Source organism: Mustela erminea, chromosome 14, assembly GCF_009829155.1.
Source record: "Mustela erminea isolate mMusErm1 chromosome 14, mMusErm1.Pri, whole genome shotgun sequence".
NCBI classification, from domain to species: Eukaryota; Metazoa; Chordata; class Mammalia; order Carnivora; family Mustelidae; genus Mustela; species Mustela erminea.
This window is the reverse complement of record NC_045627.1, coordinates 60,385,432-60,410,472: the sequence shown is the minus strand read 5'-3', so window position 1 is coordinate 60,410,472 and position 25,041 is coordinate 60,385,432. Positions and strand designations below refer to the sequence as shown.

The window sequence follows — 25,041 nt, the reverse complement described above, 5'->3', positions numbered from 1 at the left end:
TGGCTTTTATTCCTGTAATCCCATTTTCTTGTCACTTCAGCTCTTATTTTTACCGTATGACCCCCAAATCTTTCTCACAACTGAACTTCATACAAAATCTCACACTTATGTAGGGAACATTTTCTTTTCAAATTATAGGTGTTTGGGCAAGTTTATATAATAGCTCATGAAAAGAATGACTTTTGTATTTGTTTTTTAAAGACCACATCTGTTTTATAATGCACTAAAGCATTATCATCTCTCAGGGTTCAGAGGCTAAATAAAATTTAACCAAAAATTGAATTAGGCCTGTGAGCTAGGGATTTCCTTTTTAGTACTTATTCAAGTATCCTGGGAGGAAGACTTACTGGATATTCATTTCTTACTTTTTACAGGAGCTATTCAATTAAATTTTCTCTCGTGTTTTTCTTCCATTTGAAGCCTTTTCCATGTGCTTTATAGCCTTTACCTGAGGAAATGTTATTCCCAATAGATAGTATATGTACCAGAACAACAGTGGTATCCTTTTTACTAGAATTTAGAAAAATAATTTTTGAACTCAATATTAATATTAATATTTTCCCAAGGTATAGTGATGGTCATTTATAGACACTGAGATATAATTCTTCCTGCCTTCTTCTCTGCCCTCTATCCCTGAAAAGATTGCCTTTATAGCATGTTCAAATAGTCATTTTTCTACTTTTTAAAACTAAACAACATTATAACAGTATAAAAATCTTAAGTGTCCTTTAGCATAAATTCAGTGAGGCCTTTCTAGAGAATACCTTCCACTTAATTTTATCTTCTCCAATAAAAATACAGTATTTATTTAGCATCTCTGGTATACTGCTCAGGAATTCTGTTAAGCATTTCTGTATGCCAGGCATAGTGCTAAACAGCTGTAGAGGCTGGGAAGAGGCCTTGCCCTCAAGGAGACAGGTGAGTAAAGCCAGCAGATATAACAGAGTGTTAAGTGTTATGATACAGAACACACTACTCATCCTTTTCCATTCCATAAGTATTTATGGAGTACCTACTGTGTTACGGCACTCTGCTTGACTGAGAATTCAGCAGTGAATAAGACAGACTAGGTCCCTTTCCTCATGAAGATTTTAAGTCTCTGTGCAGTCTCACAAGGCCATATATGAGGGAATTTTACACTGATATTTTCTCTCCTTGGAATGGTCTGTCTTTGCATAACTGATTTCTTTGTTCAAATGTTATCACCTCAGAGAGTCAGCCTTTCCTGTCTTAATATTGTCCCCCTCTCCCAGTTACTATTATACTACCTTGGAGTTCCTACAAAGTGCCTATGACTAACAGAAATTATATAATTTATGTACTTGTTTATGATCTGCCTCTCCTTTGAGCAGGGACTTGCCTGATTTGATCATTACCATTATCTTTAAGTGTTTGAATGGTGCCTGGTGCATTTTGGGCACCTAACAAGTATTTGCTGCATGGAAGAGTCAATGATTGGATGTATGATACTGGGGAAAGGCATTAACAAGGTAATTTCAGATAGTGGAAGTGGGTAGTCAGAGGAAGTATACGGAAGAGGAGAGTTAGGGAGGTCTGGTGTCTAACATTATTCCCACTCTCCCTTTACCTCACCTTCCTCATGAGTGCCTATGCCTAAAGCCCTTAATTTTTATCATTTCTTGGCCACAGGAGATACTGTTTACATCCTCAAAGTTGGAAATCCGAACATCCTAAAATTTTGCTTGACTGATGACCTCTCCCTTATGGTTCTTAAGTTTTATTCTTTTCACTAAGGCAAAATGGCAAAATATCCACAGATTTTTCTGTGATGCAAGTGGTGTGCAGTTGTGCTTTTTTTCTTCATTGTTTTTTGCTCAGCTTATGTGTTTAAAAGCATATGATCTTATTTTTGATAGAATTTTTAAAAATTTATTGATATTTTTCCTCTAGTAATCTTGGAATGGATGTCTGGGATTCTGATGAAGATGCAAATCTCCCATCTAATTCTATGGAAGAATCTGGAGATTGGTCCCCAAATGAAGACTTCCATGGGTAAAAGCAACATAATTGTAGATGAATATTTTATGATAGTTTAGATACATATTAATGATGATAGAGTAGGGGAGAAAATCCATGGGATTGGGCATCAGGAAGTCTGCATTCAAATCTTGATTCTGCCACTTTTAAATTGTAGGTAATATAGAGCCAATGACATAACGTTTTCAGGCCAGTGTTGTTTAATGTATAACATAAAGCATTGGACAAGATCAGTTAGCCTTTCTTAAGTTGTATTTTAAGGACATATGAAACTAGTATTTTATGAGGTTTTATTAGTTTTACAGGAATAAAAAGTGTTAAGTCAAATAAATTTTGGAAATGCAAGCTGATGTCACCATGAACACTAGCTTATTTGAAGCCCTTCAAATTTCTGAAGTAGAGAAATTTATTAAATTTTGTTGAACCCAGCATTTCCATAACTTACTCAAGCACAAAACTGCTTTCCCCCCTGACAGAACTAGCATTAACATGATATGGAAGACTAATGTTCTCCAAGCTATTTGGCAAATATTGAATTAGGTAATCTCTGTGATCCCTTCAAAATTTAAAATGCTATGATTCTAAGTAATAATTTATATTTATTCTACCAATATATCAGGAAGTGGATTAAGGTTATCAAATGTTACTAGAATTTCCTCTGACTTACATATATATATAGATATATATGTATATCTTCTATTTACATATATATATTTATAAATTGATAGGAGAGAATTTAAATTTTCTTACAACAATTTTTTCTCTATCTTTCCAAAAAATGACACTCTTCTCTTGGCATTTTTTTTTTTATAATCACAGGATACACAATACTATTTTAAATCAAGAGGAATATTTGGCACTTGAATTTTTTTTTTTTTAAATTTTATTTATTTATTTGACAGAGAGAGAGCAAGAGAGGTCACAAGTGGGCAGAGAGGCAGGCAGAGAGAGAAATGGAAGCAGGCTCCCTGCTGAGAAGAGCGCATGATGCGTGGCTGGATCCCAGGACCCTGAGACCATGACCTGAGCTGAAGGCAGGGGCTTAACCCACTGAGCCACCCAGGCGCCCCTTGGCACTTGAATTTTTAAACTGAAATATGTAGCAAGAAATTGAGATGATCTACTGTGAACTGATTTAATACAAGCTGGACTAGACAGTAGTCTTCCGTTCTCCTCCTTTTTCTCAGCTTCAGATCTCACCCCAAAACATGAAGCATTTTGCCACCTGAGTGGTACAACTATTTCTCTCTGCCCTACCTGCCTAGAAGGAGTCCTGACTTGAGCAGGGCCAGGTACTGGGGTAGGCGTTAGTTAACATCACAGGATGTGCATGAGCCATGTGAAGAGCTGTACAGAGCTCTTCTGTTTACCCTGGCAGGGCCTGTCTGCTCTGACACAGGCTCTTCCTGCACATAATGTCTGTATCCCCATTCCAAGGAAGCATTTGTTTATCTTCAGTGAATAAAATCCTTGTGAAAGTCTCAGAATTTGGTGCCAGTAATTTTGTTTTTAGACACTGAAGTGTTTCGTTGTTAATCTTTGTTTAGGTTGTGTTTTGTTTTTATGAAACTTTCCTTTTCTTGTTGCTAGGAAACAAAGTTGTAACTTTTTAGTCAATTATAGTATCTCATCCTGGGTTTTTAATACTTATTTCTATTTTAAATGCTATCTGTTCCTCTTCTTGACCCTTTCAAATTGTTGTGTTTTCTATGTTATGGAAGTTTGGCAGTTCCTTATGAAACTAAAATTGAATTTAGCATACAACCCAGCATTTGCACCCTTGAGCATTTATCCCAGAGAACTGAAAACTTGTTCACACAGAAATGACATGAATGCTCATAGCAGCTTATTTATAAAACTAAAAAACTGGAAATAGTCAAAATGTATTAATTATACCAAATTATTTTATACTATAAGCTCCATTAGTAGTTCTTAGGAGTAATTATATAAAAATTAATATATGTTTTCTTACTTCTTCCCACATGAAGTCGGTACAATAATCTAGTGTGTCATCGGCCATATTTGTAAGATTACTTCTTTAACCCATCAGATAGATTATGATAAAATTGAGCTGGTTATGACATTTCTCTAAATGAAAAAATGTTGTGAAATGTGTTGTGGTCTAGTTTTTAGGGGAAAAAATTACTGTTTAACACCAACACACTTTTGTTTGGAAATCTACAAGTTAGTAGTTACAGGAGAGAGTTTGGGGCTCATAAGCACAAACAAAGGAGAAAAATGAAAATGTGGCACAATTCAGTTTGGAGGACATCACAAAAATTTATGTCCTTTGAGCTGAACAAAGGGAGGTTTTGCTAGTGGCATAGATTTATCCTTTATTATTCAAATACTTAGTATTTATAGCCTGTTTTCCCCCCAGCAGGACTGGGAAAAGGTCAAGGCTTCTTAATGACCAGCACCCTCGAAATGATGTACAGATAAAGGATTATGATTATGTCAACAATGGATGTTTCCAGAGGCATGGGGATTTGTATAAACACAGGTGTAGTGACAGCATGCCAGAAGAAAGACATCTGAGAAATTGGGATTTGGGTAACAAAGGACCAGGACCAAGATGTTCATTCTTTGCTAATCACCAGTGTTATGATGTCTCTCAAGAGGAAACAGATTTCAATAACAAGATACATGGAACCAGACCGAGACCATTTTGTGATCCCCAGCCTCACAGTGACTACAATGAACCAGATGCTGGAGATGATTTTGATTTTGTTAGCAAAGTTGATGGACAAAAGAGACATTCCATTCAGAATCATCAGGCCTATAGCAACTGTTGGGAAAAATTTCCAACAAAAGATTATGGTTTTATCAACAGAAGCTGGGGACAAAAACGACGGCCTTTCTATAACCACCATGAGTACCCACTTCATGATGATTTTCAGGACCAATTACTTGTACAGAGTTCTCATTTTCTCAACAGGGGTGGTGGTTTTCAAAGGAAAAAACCCTTCTGCCAGAACTATTTTCATGATGAAATGAATTTGGAAGATTTAGAATATACCGATGTCATATCAGAGCACACACGAGGATCTCTACATGACCATTCCAACAATGATTTCTCAGAGAAAATGTCATTGAAAAAATATGTTAATAGAGGTCATGGACAAAGACTACCACCTTTTCCAAAGTTTAAAATGCAAAGGCATTTAAGAAATTTTTATTTCAACGTTGAAACAAAACCATGGCATATATCTTCCTGTAACCACCCACGTAATGATCCACAAGAACAGGTTCTTTTGGAAGATTTGGATTTTGAACAGGAAACATCCTCACAAAGACCATGGTCTTTTCGGGACTCCCCACTTCCTGATAACATAAATCCTGACTGGCATTTAGATAAGTGAGTCATTTTGTTTTGCACAGTCAGAAATGGTACTTGACTCCAACAAAACACTCAGACTTCTTTCAGATTAGGTATTTTTATAAAAGTGGTATAAATTATCACCCAAAGCTGAAATTCAGATTTATTCTTATATAGATTGAGTTTGTGATGAAGGTTTATTTCTGATGCTGTGAATTATAAATTTACCTTTATTTCCTACAATTGCAGTAAATATACAAATTAGATTTAAATGGTTTAGCTTTTCACTGTAAGCTAGTAGTAAAAAATAAAACAGAAAACAAGAAACAGATTTCTCAGAGAAATACTGTGGCTTTTAGATAAGGATTTTAAAAAATATAGTCAATCCTTGAACAAGAAGGTTTAAACTGTGCGGGTTCACTTATATGTGGATGTTTTACAGTATAGTACTGTAAATGTATTTTCTTGTAAGATTTTTGAATAACATTTTCTTCTCTCTAGCTTATTGTAAGAATACGGTACATAACACATGTAGCATAGGACCACATGTTAGTCAACTGTTTATGTTACCAGTAAGGCTTCTGGTAAACAGCAGGCTGTTTGTAGTTAAGTTTAGGGGAGTCAGAAGTTACATGTGCATTTTTGACTACACAGGGATCAGCACCCCTAACTTCCAGTTGTTCAGGGATCAACTGAATTCCTTCTAGTTGTCCTACAAATTATTTTTTCTTTCATTTTAATTCCAGTATGGTTAACATACAATGTTAAATTAGTTTCAGGTATACAATAAAGTGCTTCAGCAATTCTGTATATTACTCAGTGCTTATCAAGATAAGTTTAGTTTTTTTAATCCCCATCACCGATTTCACGCTGCCCCCCACCCACCGCCTTTCTGGTAACCATCTCTTTGGTCTGTTTTTTGGTTTGTCTTTGTTTGTTTGCTACAGATTACTTTTTTTTTTTTTAAGATTTTGTTTATTTATTAGACAGAGATCACAAGTAGGCGGAGAGGCAGGCAGAGAGAGAGGAGGAAGCAGGCTCCCTGCTGAGCAGAGAGCCTGATGCCGGGCTTGATCCCAGGACCCAGGATCATGACCTGTGCTGAAGGCAGAGGCTTTAACCCACTGAGCCACCCAGTAAAAAAAAAATTACTTTTTAATACACACACGCCAGTAGTCCTCTCTCTGCCATGCAGTAATCACCTCTCGGTGCTGTTAGTTGGGAGTGTCTTCCGGAGAGCAGGGACTGCAGTGAAACTGAAGCGCAAGGCAGGAAGAGAGGAGGCCTGCCTTCTGAAAGGGAAAGAACGTGATAAGAAAGGATAGGAAAAGGGATAGAAATAAAAAGACAATCCAGGAAAAGAGAGCACTGTGCTGGGATAGAGAATAAGACCATAGAAGAGGGGAAGGTTTGAGAAAGGAGATGAAGAGTGGAGTCACTATGTGCCTTCCCTTTCAATTCAGAATGTTTCCTCCAGTTGTACATTATTCTACACGTACCTGGAGAGAGGTGAATTTTACCTGTGGGCTATGGGCTGTCCTGGTTTTATCCAGAAACTTCTTTTTTTTCTCTCCTACCTTTCCTACCAGCATCTTCCCTGCCTTCCTCACTTTCTTTACGTCGCAGGGCCTAGGTGGTCAGAGGCAAATACTGATTTAGTCGCAAAACCATCCTTTTCAATCCTATCCCTGATTGCTACCAGTGACATGTAAGCATGTTAGAAAACAAGCATTTCGTGAATCCACACGTATGCAGGGTTTATACCACCTTGGCAGATCCTGGCCACTGCCTTTAAAGTGACTGTCACTTCTCCCTTGTGGTTTGGGGATTCTAAAACCAATCGGTTCATCTTCACCTGGATTACCAGTGGCTACTAGTTGATACTAGTTAAGCTAGAACTTTGTTTCATTTCCTTTGTAATAACTTCACTCTATTCCATGATTATTGTCTTCTGTTGGACAGGGTAAAAGACAAGATTGGTCAATAGAAATCTCACTCCAGGGTGCCTGGGTGGCTCAGTGGGTTAAAGCCTCTGCCTTCGGCTCTGGTCATGATCCAGCCCGGTGGCGTTGGGCTTTCTGCTCAGCAGGGAGCCTGCTTCCCTTCTTCTCTCTCTGCCTACTTGTGATCTCTGTCTCTCTGTCAAATAAATAAATAAAATCTTAAAAAAAAAAAGAAATCTCTCACTCCTCTTAGGACGGCTTCTCTGTTACTGATGATGCTCTGGATTAGGAGGATTACAGTATTCAATAGAGGACGTGTTTGACTTTCTTTTTCTTGTTCTTGTCACTCAGTACCAGATTTGGGGTCAGGATTATAAGCATCCTATGTGAAAGAATAGAAGTTTCAGTATAAAAAGATATTCCATACTGATTTATATTAAACTACTCAACAGAAATCAGATTGGAGTTTTTGTTTTAAATCACCTAGCTTTTCTTAATTTACTAACTTCTTTAGCCATTGACAGGATGAATTTGGCTCAAAGGTATTCTGACCAAATGGAGAGACCTAAAGGAAAAATTGAGATAGACCAAAAGAGACCTTGGTTTGAGGGGGAGAAGGGCAGATGACAGCCAAGACAGGATTTCACCTGACTCTTCCTTTCCACTTACCCATTACTGACAGGCCCAAGTATAACAGCATATTAACAACTTGGAGAAGGGACTATTGTAGGAAAAGAAATAAGAATTCTTTTTTTTTTTTTAAAGATTTTATTTATTTATTTGACAGAGAGAGATCACAAGTAGGCAGAGAGGCAGGCAGAGAGAGAGAGAGAGGAGGAAGCAGGCTCCCTGCCAAGCAGAGAGCCCGATGCGGGACTCGATCCCAGGACCCCGAGATCATGACCTGAGCCGAAGGCAGCGGCTTAACCCACTGAGCCACCCAGGCGCCCTAGAAATAAGAATTCTTTACAAACACTATCAAATATTTACATTAAAAATACACTGGAATTATCCCACAAATGTATATTTTAGTAGAGGTTAATTGAAAGATTTGAAATTTTAAATTGTAGACCTGAAACATACATGAAAAGCAAAACTTACAATTTAAAACAGGTGAGTCATTAGCCTTCAGCTTCTCAGTGTCAAAGAAATATTCTAAAAAAGACTGTCTATGAGCTACATAACCCACTGATTTGCTGCTATACTGAAATGATTCTGCTAATCTAACTTCATAATATAAAAAGGAACAGGCAAATATAGCTGCTATGGTCCTTAATTCTCTCTGCAGGGTAAAGAGGGCCCTACCTCCTTTCATGGGAGATGCATTCTTACTTTTACCATGTTGCATCCTGCAGGGATTCTCCTCCCCGCTTCACCATTTGACTCTTGGTGAAAGGGTATACTCACTTCTTCTAGCACAATGCCCCCCATAAAGTCTGAATCCTGTTCTGTGATGATAATTAACCGCTTGCTTCTGCGACACTGGCAAAATGATGACAAGTGTTGAATGTTCTGTAATGGGCACATGGGTGCCCATTTTCCTATTTTTGTTTATGTTTGAAAACTCTAATAATAAAAAATTAAAAATAATTGTTTCTGTTACATTATTAGACTGGTGTATCCAGAAGATAACCGAAGAATACATTCTTCACATGGATTTAACGGCAGGAGACAGAACAGACTGACAGCATGTTCTTCACAGGAACTCCCATCTTCATGTGTATTCCAAGAAGATGGTTCAGTTGACTATTGTGGAGGCAGAAATACAAGAGATATGGAACAGCACAAAAGGTCATATTTTTAAGCTACTGATTATAATTAGAGTATGCCTGTCAATTGCAGAGCTGGAGAGGGAGCATTATGACTTACCATTAGAAAAAACTGCAATTGGTGCTGACTATTTCACTTTAACAACTGCCCACCACTTATCTGTATTTGTCCCCTTTGCATTATTACTGGGCCAGAAATCATTTCATAATAAAATAAGTTGTATGTCAAAAGGTAACCTATGTTACTACAAAATTAGCCATCTATATCTTTCAAATTTTTTGTAAGAGTACTTATAAATATAAAGAAACTATAATGTAGAATATATATAATTACTGCTTTTTCAGAACTGGAAATTTGATTTATTGAGGCTCTGTTTTTAGTTATATATGCTTATGAATTGCATTTCTGGTTGCAAACTTTATAAAAATTAATTTCTTTGTGATTTTTTTATTCCTTTTATGAGTAGTTATTGTGGGCATACAGCAAGAGATTATAGTTTCCACCTAGCTGATTAAGCTACAAAATTATAGAGTTCAAAAACCCATCAGAACTAAATTTTTAAGTCAATAACTCTCTTATCACTGGTAGTGACAGGAGAAGGAAAAATCCATTGTAGACAGGAATAAGGAACCACCTGAGCTTTATAGAATTTTTAAAGTTTCCACGTAGGCTTGCATTATGGATCACTTACCAGTTTTCCCTTGGGTTTCTACCAAAAGCACAAGGGTAGTACACTGGCAGAAGAGCAGGGAGAAATCCCTCTGAGGCACACCAGGTCTTCACTGAGTGCTAGGCACTGGCTCCCCAAAGGCAGACAGAAATCTCCTGAGGCACAGAAAACTGACTGAAAAAGAAACCCTTGAGGAATGTTGTGGAAGAGTAAGAGGAAGCTTTGAAAATTGCCCTTGAGCTGGCCACTAGAACAGGCTGCCAAGTGACGTATGGCAGTCCAGCGGAAGATGACCACTTACCTGAGAGCCAGTAGAAAGAACTCCAAGGGATGCTAAAGTAGTCTAGGTCTTTGATACTCAAAGTGGGCCTGACTGGCACTACCAGGCAGCCTGTTGGAAATGGAGAACCTAAGCCTCACCTCAGACCTACAGAGTCATTTTTTATTAATTAGAATTAATTTCTATTTCAACAAGATTCCTAGATGAGTTATATACACATTAAATTTTGATAAACATGACCATTTTTTAAAAGATTTTATTTATTTATTTGAGAGAGAATAAGCAAGAGAGAGAATAAGCAAGAGAGAGAGCACGAGTAGAGTGAGGAGGGAGGAGTAGAGAGAGAAGGAAGCAGACTCCCCACTGAGCAGGGAGCCCAATGTGGGGCTCAGTCCCAGGACCCTGAGATCATGATCTGACCTGAAGGCAGACGCTTAACCAACTGAGCCACCCAGGTGCTCTGATGAAGGATAACTTTTTAAGGTGTATTCTGATCCTTAAAATTCTACTTAAATATTATGTGTGATCAATCACTGGGTGGTGAGCTATACAGAAACTAAATGCATGGTCCAAGAAGGAAATATTCAATGTAAGCAATGCAAGGAGGTGTCATTGAGGAACCAGGAGTTGAGCTGGCCCTGAAGCGCTGGAGGAAGATACATGTCATGTTAAGAGATAATGAAATAAGAATACTGAACCAGAAGTAGTGGTATGGACCAGCTTTCCTGCAGTGGAAAGAGAGGTTAACTAGGACTGTTACCTCCGTTCCTGCTAAAATACCCCTGAGGCCAACTTTTCAGAAAGAAGTAAGTCACTTACCTTTCTCTGAGGAGCTTAAGCTGGATGCTGAATAGAAAGGTCTGAGGTCTAATGCTGGCCTAAACCAAGGGCTGCAGTAGCACAGGGAAGCAGCAGTTTATTCTGACTTGGAGATGTGAACTTGGCCTGTCCTGGCCAAGGCTATAAGAGGCATCTTGTTCCCTCTTCCTCTCTAGTGTCCCTGCCATTCATTTTTTGTAAGAGATGCAAGATACAGGAGGAGGCCTGAACTAAACCTACTGCCAGAAGGCTTCACTGCAGGCATTCCAGCTGAGCTTTGAAGGTAGAGTGGGGGCAAAGGTGCTCAAGTTGGGCAAATAACCTGAACAGTGTTGGGTGAAGAAGCAGTCTACCCTGTCTGGAGTGTAGGTAACATCAGAGGGGTGGGGTGGGATGTAAGCCCAGAGAGAGCTCACAGGCATGGTCCAAAAAGCTTTAATGTCTGTTGGAGAGTTTGACCTTATTTTGTAGGCAATGGAAAGCTACTGGCAATTTTAGTTAGGGAGCAATGTGGTAAAGCTTTTTTTTTTTTTTTTTTAAGATGTATTTGAGAGAGAAAGTGAGAAAGAAAGAGCAGAGGGAGAGAGATGAGTAGACTCTGCATTGAGCATGGAGCCTGATGTGGGGCTCCATCCCACACCCTGAGATCATGACCTGAGCCAAAATCAAGAGTTGGACGTTTCAGAGACTGGGAGCTACCCAGATGCCCCAAAGACTATTTTTTATAAAGCTTATTCTGGAATTAATAGACTGGAGACACAGCTGCCATTCCTGGTGTCAGATCTTCACTGGGCTGATAATAAGATTAGAAAGAGGAATCAAAATGAAAACTGTTGCAAAGGCAAAATGGGCAGGTGATGTTGATGAAGTCCTAGTTACTTGACATAGTGGTGGCACTGAGGCATTAATTACGATACAATTCAGGAGGCGGGGCAGGTTTAGGAGGAAAAATAGAGTTTGGTTTAGATCATTCTAAATACACACTGTTCCCCATCTAGCTCCCAGGGTTGCCTCCCCTTTCTTAGAACTTCATTATAAGGAGTGATGCTGTTTCTTAGGTGACCGTATCTCATTTGTCATTGACTGATCCATGTTCTCTGGTGAGCTTTGCTATTCACTATACATTCAAAAAGGGATATAAAAACAAAAAGTTAACCTAGGTCCTGATGAGGGTATGCCATCACTGTATCACCAATTTAAATTTAGACTTTTAAAATAGATAAATGCAAAAGGTATCGCAATGCTTCTATCACTTGTACAGTCTTAAATGCCACTTTTCTAGAGAAGGTTCATGGAGATACTCCTTTCCCCATTATTAAAAAAACCCATTCTCCCTGTGATAAAACCAAATGTACTCAGTTGTATTAGATTCTTGTACAAAATAAAAACTTGGGTAGTTAACTACACATTGTCCTAAATGCATAAAATAAAGAAAATAAACAGATGTATGTTCTCTTAGGAAATCTAGAATAGAGAGCCTTTTTTAGTATATGAGGCCAGTTTGCGAGCTGCTACAGCATCCTGATTAAGGCTCTGGAAAGAAGTTGCAGACTGATGACATTTTGGAAGTAATGACAGTTTAAATAAAGAATATTCTCTGGCAAAATAAGTAGACTGTAATGGATAGAAAACACCCTTTATGTTTTAGTTAATGAGACACTGTAGTAGGTTCAATCATTGTGCCCAATGCTTCACTCCTCTTCTGTATTAAATGAGTCATCCAGGTCCTTCGCCATAGCCATTCCTCCAGTGTTTCTCCATCTTGCTAATTGTTGGGCTTGGTCATATGACTTATTTGGGTCAGTAAGATGTAGACGAGAGTTACAGAGGTCTGTCCCAGCCAAGGCTGTAAAAGGCATCCTGTTCCCTCTTCCTCTCCGGTGTCCCTGCCATTCATTTTTTGAAAGAGATGCAAGATACAGGAGGAGGCCTGAACTAAACCTATTGCCTGAAGGAGAGCCACGCAGCTAACGCAGATCCATGAACATGAAAATCAAAGTTGATTTTGGCTTACCACTTAGAGTTTATTACCACTAAACTTAGAGTTTATTACCACTCTAAGGTTGTTGTAATAAATTTGAAAGATAAAACTCACAAACAGAAAAGAAACATGGTTAGTGAGCACAACTAACCATAAGCAACTGTCCTATTCTAACAAGATAGCAACTGTTAGAATTGGAACCAGAGAGGGATCAAACCCGTCTGGGTGAAATTCAGCTCATCTTTCAAACTGACAATATATAATAATATATTTTGATAGTAATTTTAATATAATAATATGGTAATCTTTGTGAGCTATTAAAAAACTAATATTTAATATTCAAATTTACAATTTGATTATGAAATATAATCATCAAAATTATCTTGTATCATCTTTGAATCCAGATTACATTTTCCAAAAGTCATTCATCAGGTGTCTTGACCTGAATAACAGTCATCTCTGCCTTCACAAAGAAGGCAACAAAACCTGAGGAATAAAGTGAAATTCTGAGCTGAAATCTTAAAGAAGAACAATGTCTAAGAATATTTTAACTTCATATATAACAAATAATAGCAAGATGTTACAGTATCTATGGCTGTTTTTTTTAAAGTTTCCCCTCACTAGAAAGACAAAGTACTGCCTGTATCTTTTTAGATTTGAATGTATTTTTAGGCACAGTGCAGTAGACTAGTTATACATGGTTCTCCCATCACTTGAAATGTAGCTAGTGCTGATTAAGATGTGCTGTAACTGCAATATATATAACAGCTTTCAAAACTTAAAATGAAAAACAAATACTAATAATAGTTCTTATGTGAACTACATGTTGAAATGATAATACCTTGGATATGGTCACTTTCTTAAACTCTTGTTAGCTCTGTGGTTTGATTGCACCTTCTTTTACTTGTTGACTGATACAATAGAGTGAAGTATACTTTTTTTTTTTAAAGATTTTATTTATTTATTTGACAGAGAGAGATCACAGTAGGAGAGAGGAAGGGAAGAAATCACAGAGAGAGGAAGGGAAGCAGGCCCCCCGCTGAGCAGAGAGCCTGATGTGGGACTCGATCCCAGGACCCCGAGACCATGACCCGAGCCGAAGGCAGCGGCTTACCCACCTGAGCCACCCAGGCGCCCCAAAGTATACTTTTTTTTTAAAGATTTTATTTATTTGAGAGAGTGTGAGCGAGAGAGCGAGCGAGCATGAGCAGGGGCAGAGGGAGAGGGAGAAGCAGACTCCCCGATGAGCAGGGAGCCTGACATGGGGCTTGATCCCAGGACCCTGAAATCAAGACCTGAGCCGAAGGCAGAAACTTAACTGACTAAGCCACTCAGGCACCCCGGAATGAAGTATACTTTTAAAAATGTCTATTTTGCATTTTATATTTCTTATTAATTTAAAAATTGGGTAAGGTGAAAATTTCTCTCCCTCTCTCTCTCTCTCTCACACACACACACATGCACACACACACTTGCATAACTTCATTTTTTTGTTTACAGAAGTAACCATTTCTGATGTTTTCCCATTATGAGTTCATAGAATAAATTTCCCACCTTCTAAGGAATGGTGGAGCCCAGTTTAGGTGAATGGCCAGGAAGGAATGGTAATCATTTATAACCAGTGGCCAATTCAATATTGAAATCAATTGACAGTGACCCATTTTATTTGGCCCTTCTCATCTAGAATTTCCCAAAGCAGATTCCTGAACCTGCCAAAAAATCATGTTTCCCTGCAAAGGAAATGAGATCAGGTTGTGCCAGCTGATCTCTATGAGTTGAGACTTAAAACAAGTGGAATTTGACTCCAAATACCTTAATGGATTTTTTTTTTCTTGGACCCAGACTGTAAGACAAAAAAAAGGAATAAGAAAATATTTCAATTTATTGAAGGAAACTAGTGAATTCTAATTCCAGCTTGTTGATGGGCAGTGTTTAGAAAAGACAAAACAATAAACTTGGGTCAGAAGACATGAATTTGCATATCTGCTGTACCATGTGCTAGTTTGTATGACCCTTATTTATAAAATGGAAATAGTACTTATACACCCCCATGGGGTTTTTTAGAATCAGAATAGAGAATGTGCGTGACAGTGCTTTGTATATGTAGACATAAGAAAGGACCTGCTGCTGGCTCTATTTTATGACTTTTTATTTTCATTTTTATTTGATGCAGAATTGCTGTGCAGGGAGCAAGCACTATAATTAAGAAGCCAGGAATATGGGGAATCCTTGATTAGTATCATACACCATGTACGTTACCATGCATAGTACATGAACAGGATATCAGTGTTGCCATGACCGCCTTTGTGGACTTAAAGCAATATTAAGTCACAAGTCCATCAGGGAACAGGTCGTCTGTCTACTTCCCTCTCTCCCATGCCAGTCAGCCCTATATTCATACAGAGTTAAGTGTGAGTTTAGAAGTTACAAGGAGACAGTCTAGTATATTTGCGAGAGAAAATAATGGTTAAGTGCATTGCAGGCTTTTAGGTCAGCCACTTGGGCAAGTGACTTAACCTCTCTGAGCCTCAGTTTCTGGTTCAATAAAGTGGGAGTGGTAGTAGGTTCCTTCAGACTGTTGTAAGGATTAAGGGAGAAAATGAATGTAATGCACTTGAGCACAGAGCATGGGACATAACAAATGCTCAATAAATACTAAGTTTAACAATATAACCACTAGCACTAGTAGAAAGGTTTAAAATATTCAAACTTGGCTTCTCCTTCTTAATCCAAGTGCAAGTTCAATTGTGAGTGGCAGAAAAGAAAAACTTCGCATCCACAGTTTGTAAGCTTGTAGTAAAAAAAATGACGTGGTTATAAGAGATATAAGGACATTTGGCTTCCAGTTTGTAGGAAAGCTTTTCCTTCCTCACCCCAGCCCCACCCTGCATTAGTTCAGCAGTCAGTCCCCAAATCCAGAGATGGGGAGCTTGGGACAACTTCAGAGTAACACATCACCACTCCACCTGCTCACAGCAGTCATTAAAGGAAGCAAGTACAGGGTCTCTTCATGTTTCTGTGACAAGGTCCATAGCTGCTGCTTCTCCCACAAAATAGCTCATGGAATAAGTAAATAGAGCCCATACTTGTGTGACAGGGGTAGCAACCACACTTTCAGATTTGGTTCCTGGCATACTTTGATGAGCAAATATCATGACAGAATAAAGGCGTGTTGTAGCTTTCTCACTACATTAAACCCTGGGACAAAAAGATATGGCATGGCTTTTAAAACTCAATGGGCATCTTTGTGGTACAACTGATGAGCTTATTTGGCTGTCAACTGTAAAGTTTGTGGTTTGAACCTACCCAGGGATGGCCTTGTCTCCAGCTAATTTCTTGATGGAGAAAATATTCTGGAATTAGTGGTGATGGTTGCACAACAATGCAAATGTGCGAAATGCTGCTGAACTGTACACATTAAAATGGTGGACCTTATATGTATTACTACAATAAAAATAAAACCCCAGTAGATGCACTGAAGGATGTATTTTCCAAACTCTTCATTGTAATTGTATTTTTCTTCCTGATGTGTATACCTACCATGTAGTATGCCCTGATAGCTGAATGCTTAGATGTTACATCAGCTTTTTAAAAAATCTCTGGTCTGGGGGGTCCCACTCCATAGAATTTTGGCATCACTGAAGAATATATAACTCATCCACAACGCTGTTTTGGATTGGAATATCATATTAATGATATAAGCACATAAATTCTCTTGCAAGACTCTTTGGCCCTGGCACATATTTGTCTACTCTAGAAAATTCTCCTGTGCAAACAGCAGGATGGGAATGAGATGGGTGTCTGCCCTCTCCAAAGGCATTGTATGGCATTCTTCATAAATGGGCAACAGGAGAAAGAAAGGGTCTGTATCAGAACAACTGAACGAGTTCCTGAGATCTTCTCTTGGCCGGTGCAGCTTACCAGCCCAGGACTCAGGACTCTTTTGAGTTCTTCGGGACAAAGTCATGATTGGGTTTGTTTGTTTGTTTGTTTTTTATAAAGCAGAGATCATGAAAGGTAACAGGTCTTTAAGACCCATACAAGCACAGGGTACAAAAGAGAAAGTGGAGTTGGGAAGAAATCACAAAAGAGACGATGTCTTCTGGGTAGTCCTTGAGGCAGAAGGTGGTGAATACCTTCCATGGAAAGGCTTCAGCAAAAGCCAAGGAAGCTTCGTGCTGGTCAAGACTGGCCTTGGTGAGCAAGGAAGGATGACCTTGTACACCACTGTGGAGGAAGGTGCTCCTTGGGCAAGTTTTTTTCTCACTTCAGCCAGCAGGTTTCAGCTGCTCCTGCTATACCGTGTCTTTCCAGAAGTATGAAGGCTTGTGAAAGATAAACACGCCTATGATGACCACTGCAACCAGGATCAGGGAGAAGAGAACCATGAGGAAGACATAGGTGGAGTGGGTCAGAGGTGCGGACAATGGCTGCTCAGCTGGAATCATGTTGGTCAGGTTCAGCATGTAGCCCAGAGTCCACCCGACATTGCTGCTCTGGATCTGCAAACAGTGGGGATAGGCTGTTGTTTCTTGTTTGAAGATGAAATGAGCTTTCATACAATCCCATCCATAACACAGCATCAGGAAGTGGAGAGCACCACATTCAGTTCTCTAGCTGGATTACTTTTACATTCTAAGTTGGGAATATGTTTGTGGGGAAAATGGAGCCTGAGCAAGTGATGAAGGAGAGTTTGGAGTCTCACTGCTCTATTCCTGAAATTCAGGGAAATTTGATGAATAACTGTCTAGTGCCTCTGCCTAGAAGAACTTACTTCAAACAACCTTTAGAGATTTGCATTCCTCTTAAGTGAATGCACAGGGAAGGGTGTGGAAGGCAGGATGGTGACAGAAAGCAGGCAAAGGATAAGACAATAATGATTGTCGCTGGTCTCTTACATCTACATCACCCAGGAATCTCATCCTTAAGTAACTAGGACGTCTTTGTGACGTCCTTAGTGAAGGAAGACCGGGAAATAATCCCAGCAAGTCAGTGTTACTTTATGGAAGTTGGAATACTGTCCACATGTTCAGAAGGGATTTTTCCTAAATGTTAAGACATGCTCTGGCCCTGCCATCTTCCTAGGAGTATTTTCCAGTCACCTCCAAACATACTGGAGTGTAGATAGTCTGTGAATAATAAATAATTTTGAAAATGTTTTTATTACATGAGTTGTACATGGTCAAGGTAGGAAAATTAGGACATACAGATAATCCTAAAAAGCAAAATAAAAACCAGCTATATTTCACCACTCAGAAGTCGCTGCTATTATCTTTTTATGACACATGCTTCCAGGCTTCTCTGTGCATGTCTTTTGCCTTACAAAACATGGAATTAAGTTATATGTAGACTTCTTCACCTAACAATACCTTTCTAAACATCATCTCATGTCTCTAGGGATCATCACTGACATGAACTGCCTTCTAGGTTTATTTTTACTCACTTTATCCAATTATTTATAGATCCTAGAAATGAAGTGATTGGATAAAATGACATGCATATTCTAAGGCTTTTAGCACATATTGCCACAACAGTCTCCCCAAAGGTTGTGCCAGTTTATGTTCCGACCAGTTTCTGTGTAGAAATGCTCCTCTCCCCTAAACCTTTACCAATCAGTACTGGGAACTAACAATTTGTGATGGGTCCGCTTCCCTTTATGGGGCTCAGGAACCTTGTCTGACGGCATGTATCAAGGAAGTTTCCAGAGTTAGAGGAGTTACCGCCTATGGTTTAGAAATACTAGATCATTCACTGAAGTCCAAAGAATACAAATCACTCACAAATTTGACACAGACATATCCTTCAGACAGACAAAAAAAATTGTGATGAAATTAAAGAAGACTAGGAGGGAAAGATGAGCATTTGAATTAGTAAGGTCAATATCTACATGAGTGTAATGAAAATAGCATCCTTTAGGCTGCTACACCCCGGAGCCTCAATGTTTTGCTTTGCTTGAAGTCACCATATTTTAAAAAAGGGAGTTAATTGTCTTTGCCATTAGTGGGTATGGGTTTAAAAGGTGGAGAAGCACGGCTCTTGATACTTTTGAAGCAGGAATTGCCTATCGATGTGAAGGTTTCTCTATGCCTGGATACCTGCAGGTGGCGCTATGGTAAAGAACAGCAGTGAGGTTGCTTCTGTAAATCTCTGGCTAAGCCTGCTAAGCAAAGACCCCCATTGACAATCACTCATCTTCTTTCTGCTAAGCTTTCAGATTAGTCAACCTTGAAGCGACAACCAACAAGACCTGCAGTCCTTATAAGAAGCCATAATAATCATTTCCAGATCATGGAAGGGGCCTTTGGGATGAATGTTGAAATCAGCAAATAGAAACACTGAGACGACTGAAACACAGTTACATTTAAGATCTCACTGTTTTATAAGGATTTAGTCACTGCTGCATGAACCGAAAGAAGAGGCTGAGAATGCCCATAGCTCTCCTTGGTTCAGAACACAGCAGGGCAAAATGTCAGCTTGGGTTAGAGGTGAAATGGTACAACAGGACATCAGACTGACTTCTACCTCTTTCAAGCCCAAAGCTGCCTCAGTCACCCAATCTCCCCACAACCTAACAAGTCCCCAAATTACCTTGCCCATGAAATGAATGTTCTTCCAGGAATCAGCTGTGAAACCATAGCCATTCAGAAGGAGAGAGAGGATGTAGGTTCCAGAAAAGCAGTATTCACTCAGGTACTTCTCCTTCACATCACCAAAATATGTCTTCAGCTGGAAGTGAAGTGAAAGAAATATCACAACAGGCACCTCCCCACGCCCCCTTTCACCATTTGAGTTGATCAAGACAGGAGAAAGGCCCACCTCACCCAGGCCTGAGCGCTGTCCTCTTTAGAGAGACCTGGGGATGGCGCTGCACTCCTTCAGTGGGTGCAGGGCTATAGTTCAGGGTCTGTTAAGGAAACTTTTCCTCCACTGGGTTCTGTGGGATAACAAGTGCTCCAGGAAAACAGTGGTTTCCATGATCTAGTAAGTTCCAAAACACAGACTTTCAGTATACCTCTTCACCCCTCCAGAAACTTCCATTTCACAATCACATTAACATTTTAAAAACTGAAAAATCTTGCATGAAAGAAATCCATCAGTCTGTTTAATCAGACTTTTCTATGTTCTTGACCAGACTCTGAGTTCAGAGTGTCTGAAGGAATTAGTGCATCTGAAGCATGTTAAAGAAAGAGTATCATAAAAAGTCTTGCCTCTCATGGGGCACCTGGGGAGTTCACTTGGTTAAGCGGCTGCCTTTGGCTCAGGTCATGATCTCAGGGTCCTGGGACTGAGCACCACATAGGGCTCCCTCCTCAGCGGGGAGTCTGCTTCTCCTTCTCCCTCTGTCCCTACCCCACTCATGCTTCTTCTGTCTCTCTCAAATAAATAAAATCTTTAAAAAAAAAAAAAAAAAAAGCCTTGCCACTCGATTTAGTACCTGGACTAACAGTGTTGGGGTCTCCCAGGAGCTTATTAGTCCTCACCCCAGAACTACCAATACAGAATGTGTTGTTTAATGTGATACTCAGGTGATCACATGCATAGTAAATTTTGAGAAGCCCTACAACACAGTTTAAGACATGTTTTGCTCAGCACTGCTAACAGTGCCAACATCTCACCTTCTCTCCTCAGCCCTTACCTGACCTCTTTTGTTGCTTATAAGTCATGCAAAGGGGTCTTTTTGAGTCCACGTGTTTGCTCACCCTACTTCCAAATGAAGGCTGCCTGCTGACTCTTACCTCTCCTGTTGTAAATATATGCCCAGATGTCCACAGCTTGCTCTGCTCCTTGCTAGCCCTCAGAGAACAACAGACGATAACATCTGTAGCTCAGCCCTGAGTTTTGCCTGCTGCCCTATTCCTCAGCTCTTGAAAATGGGCATTCCCTCCTGGATACCTTGGGCAGAGAGAGAACTAATACTTGTTAAACATATATCAAGTACTAGGAATCAGGACAGATGCCTTATATATAGGACTCCCTGGCCCACTACCACCACCCCAATTTTGTCCAGATTTTTCTCTTTCCCCAAGCAACCCCTCATCTCTAAACTCCCTACCTGCTAGCTGGGGTCTGTTTCTCACTTGGTTTCTGCCAGCCCCCAATCTCTAAAAGGCTAAGTCCGCACCTAGCCTGCCTTGGCCTGCTCTGGTGGAATTCTCTGAATGACCCAACATGGAACTTGTCTTTTTCTCATAGTCCTAGAAACAAACTACTCTTCGATCACCTCCTCTGTATAGGGCATTCTCCCAAAACCTTGGTGTGACATCAGTGCCTATCCAGATCCTGCCCCCATCTTACAGTAACTGCACTCTTTTTTTTCCTTCATGGAAAGACTTATCCAATTTGATGTAGTTTCAGCAGGCCTGTTAAACAAAAAACTGGTATGGAATTCCAAGAATCCACTTGGGCCAAACTGGAAAGTGCTGCAACCCACAGGTCTTTAAAAGCTGGCCTCTCCCTTGGGGGAATGCCATTTTGGTCTAATTTTCCTGAATTCTACAAATTCCTACCCCCTCCTCCTGGAAAGATGTACATTGCCATGCAGTCTAATCTGAGGATTAATTAATTAATATAATTAATTAATGTAATTAATCATGATAGTATGCTTGATTAATATAATTAATAATCAAAATAAATGCAACAATACATTATATATGAAATATATTATTATATTTATTACATATAAATATGAAATAATATAATTACTATAATTACTGTATAATAATATAATTAATTGACATAATTAATTATGATAGTAGCCAAAAAATATGGAACCCAAAAGCATCTACCTGGTTCATAAGTCCAGATCTAATCATGTTTTTGCTTGTGGACTCAACACTATGTTCTCTCCAAATGGGAGGGTGGTTTGCCTTTCTCTATCCTAACCCTCTCTCTGCCAGTCTCTCCTCTCTCTTTTCTATTCCTAGGGCAGTGGATAGTACCAGCTTCTCTTCTCCTTGCCCATTGCCCCTTTTCACTCCCCCCAGATGAAGGGGCATGGCAAGTCTTCAAGAATGGGATGCTTTTCCCTAGAAAGAGTAATAGTCCATAAGTTTGAATGTCAGGACCCAGAATATACAGAAAAATCCTAGTTAGTAGTATACACAGAATCTTACAGCGTCAGTCTCATAGGCTGACCAGAGATCTTGAATGCACATATTTTCTGAGTGGAAAAGTGATTATTCTGGTTGACAAAATTAGAGGGTTGCCGACCTTCTAATTAACCAATCAGAAGACAAGAATGATATGTTCCTTTCACTCTCCTTACCTCTCCTCAGCGACCCAAGGATTGGGGGCATCCCCAAGGATTTGGAGGACATCAACAGAGGTAGTTTGCATTTTATTTCTCCTGCTAAAGCAGGGACAGGCAGCGCGATATAATATGTATAAAATATCTAGCTCACTTTTCAGCAATAAGATATGTCTAACAATTATCAGTTCTCTTTCAGCCAAAGGTGTCTAGAAGGGACATTCCCAAACTCTAGTCACACAGGAGTAGCAGGAAAAGAGTTGCTCTATAAGAGTGTACTTGAAACCTATGCATTCCATATGGACAGACAAGGCAGTTGGGGAAAATGAAACCTAGGTCATAACACCCACCTCAACATCAAGGCTCTGGGTGAGGTTCTAGTTCTCACTCTACAATTCCTCCCATCCCCTGTCAAAGACTACAGAATTTCTTTCAGGTGCAGGCCTTAATGAGTCTACTTCCAGGACCTCTGAGCAGCAACTCATGGCTTATCGGAGTAGACCTACAGGTCTGCATATAGGCATTGCCAACCTAATGTAACCTGATAAAACTGAAAACAAACAAGCAAACAAAACACACACACACACACACACACACACACAGATGAGGGTAAGGAGAAAAGATGTGATAGAACTTCCACACTGAACAAGAAGTAATTTTCCTCCCCCCAGGGACATCTGGGTGGCTCAGTCAGTGAAATGTCCAACTCTTAATTTCAGGTCAGGTCTTGATCTCAGGGTCATGGGTTTGGGCTCTGCACTGGGCTCCATGCTGGGCACAAAGCCTACTTTAAAAAATTTTTTTTTTCCAAAAGCAGCTTAAATCTACCTCTGTCACAGGCATGCATTGGGGTTGTTTCAAGTTGCCTCAACTCCAAGATGCCCACCTTCCTCCACAGATCACTACCAGCTGCAAATGAGACATTTCAAGAGGCTCTTTCGAAAAGCCCAGAGTCCTCTTCCTTCTTATTCTAACTCAGACAAAATATGGAGGAATAAGTCCATACCTCTGGCTCTTGCACAACCTTCCTTCCTCTGTCAGCGCCAAGGAGGCAAACATCCATTTCTAGTTAATTACACCTACTCAGAATGAAAGTACCACTCAAGTGTGCAACCCTGTCAACTTAAAACAGCTGCCCCTGGGCACCACCCTCAGCTGATCTGTTTTGATTAGAGTAGACCCCATACCTCTCTCTTCCCTGGAAACTTTCACCAGGTAGTACTAGATCTTCAATGACTCAGTGCCTCAGACAAGAAACATCTGTGCTTCAAATTTAAGAATAAGTAGGAGGTACCTGGGACGTAGGCACGAGAAAGGGTGTTTATAGCAGATTCTGTGAACTGCTGTGTCTTCCTTGCTAATAAAACTCTGATCTGGGGTGTGGGGAGAGGAATGTGTGACAGCGTACCCAGCTCCAGAGCGTAGCTCACGCTGGGTCTGAGGGTCTAAGCCAGTCCTAAAATCCCGCACCCTGCTTTCCCAGCCAGTCCCAGCTAATGAGATGTCAGGGAAAGAATGCTAAGGAGTTTCTGGGGTAACTGATGCTTTCTTGTAAAATGCAACAGATGTATCTGGCTCTACCCTTCTTCTGACCTTGAACATGAGTGATCTCTGAAGCCACATCTTCTGTCTGTGAAGAAAGCAGCCCTAATGATAGAACCGAAGAAGGAACGCCTGAGACAGAGTCAAGCTGTTGACCTCACACCAGCAGCCGCGGACTGCCAGACTTGCTCGGTATCAGGTGAGAAAAGTAAAGCTGTGCTGGCTTTAGCCAGTATATGCCCAGTTGTCAAGAAATGCCCATGCACGCACTCTGTGATGAGTGTGCCCTCTGGGATCCTCTAACGTCTTTGCTGGGTCTCCGGGTAGCAGGACTTGATGAGCAGACTCCCATCCTCTGTGCCTTCAAAGGCACAGAGAGATACCAAACAGCTGCTGTTTCTCATCACTTACCTCCTCCCAAGGCTGAGAACAGAACTTTTCCATAGTGTCCGTCATCTTTTCCGGTGAGGGAGTTTCCTCTGATGTAAAGTTTAAAAATTCCATCACATAATAATAAGCCGAAAATGCCTGCAAGAAAAAATGCAGTTTTGCACTGTGTCCAACATAGAGGGACACTGATTCACTCTCCAGAAGGGTGAATCCCTGGCGAAGGCGCCTGGAAATCTCTGTTGAGTACATTAATGAACCAAGTAATATTCCAGACCCAAAAGTTGTTTCGCTCCTAGAAGAGGTGTTACTTTGTTGTTGTCGCTTTACTGCTGACGTGCATTTCTGAGCCACCTGGTAACTAACTGTCTCTCTAATTTTAATGAAAGAGTCAGGAAGAAAGAAAAATGAGGGGAGATAAAAAGAAAGAGGTTAAAAAAATCCCATCTTTTAAAAACTGTATTATATAGGAGCTTTTAATAAATAAAAACTGGGAACGTCTATACAAAGATATTAAAAGTTGTCTCTAAATGGCAATTGTAAGGTGTTCTTTCCTTTTCTGCTTTTTTGGCCTATTTCTAAAATGTCCATGTACTTCTTTCTTTAAATAGTCAACCTTTATTTAATAAATATTTATTGAAGTCTATCATGAACTAAGCATAACTGAAAGGTTTTTAAAATCATGATCATATGTGAGAACTACGGAAAAGAGTACAAATGAGTAGAAAGGAAAATACTCCATTAAAATTCACAGGATAGGTGCTAGGAAGCGTTTTCTACAATACTGAATTCCATGTCTTCCCTTTCCACTCCCTTCAGTTGAACTTTTGTCCGCCTCCTCCACTAACCTACCCACTCCAATGGCCACTTAAAAACAAAATGTATTGGGGCGCCTGGGTGGCTCAGTGGGTTAAGACTCTCCCTTCGGCTCAGGTCATGATCTCAGGGTCCTGGGATTGAGCCCCGCATGGAGCTCTCTGCTGGGCAGGGAGCCTGCTTCCCCCTCTCTCTGTGCCTGCCTCTCTGCCTACTTGTGCGCGCTCTCTCTCTCTCTCTCTCTGTTAAATAAATAAATAAATAAATAA

At 39.9% G+C, this 25,041-nt stretch overlaps 2 protein-coding genes across 4 annotated transcripts in view; one reads left to right on the top strand and one right to left on the bottom strand.

The window, feature by feature from the left end:
- LOC116573219 overlaps positions 1-6,101 on the top strand; it is a 46,553-nt gene extending 40,452 nt beyond the window's left edge. Inside the window, exons 8-9 of one of the 2 annotated variants that reach the window (XM_032313169.1) lie at positions 1,912-2,013; positions 4,382-6,101. In XM_032313169.1, coding sequence (XP_032169060.1) covers positions 1,912-2,013; positions 4,382-5,360 — 1,081 coding nt within the window. In that variant the 3' untranslated portion in view covers positions 5,361-6,101. Of the gene's footprint in view, positions 1-1,911; positions 2,014-4,378 lie in introns of both variants that reach the window. The other variant, XM_032313168.1, reaches the window with a different exon arrangement.
- Positions 6,102-14,912: 8,811 nt separating this feature from the next.
- ENTPD1 (ectonucleoside triphosphate diphosphohydrolase 1) overlaps positions 14,913-25,041 on the bottom strand; it is a 94,065-nt gene continuing 83,936 nt past the window's right edge. For both annotated transcript variants that reach the window (XM_032312278.1, XM_032312277.1), the window contains exons 8-10: positions 23,981-24,097; positions 19,369-19,506; positions 14,913-17,282 (exon numbers count right to left, since the gene is read on the bottom strand). In XM_032312278.1, coding sequence (XP_032168169.1) covers positions 17,076-17,282; positions 19,369-19,506; positions 23,981-24,097 — 462 coding nt within the window. In that variant the 3' untranslated portion in view covers positions 14,913-17,075. The remainder of the gene's footprint in view (positions 17,283-19,368; positions 19,507-23,980; positions 24,098-25,041) is intronic.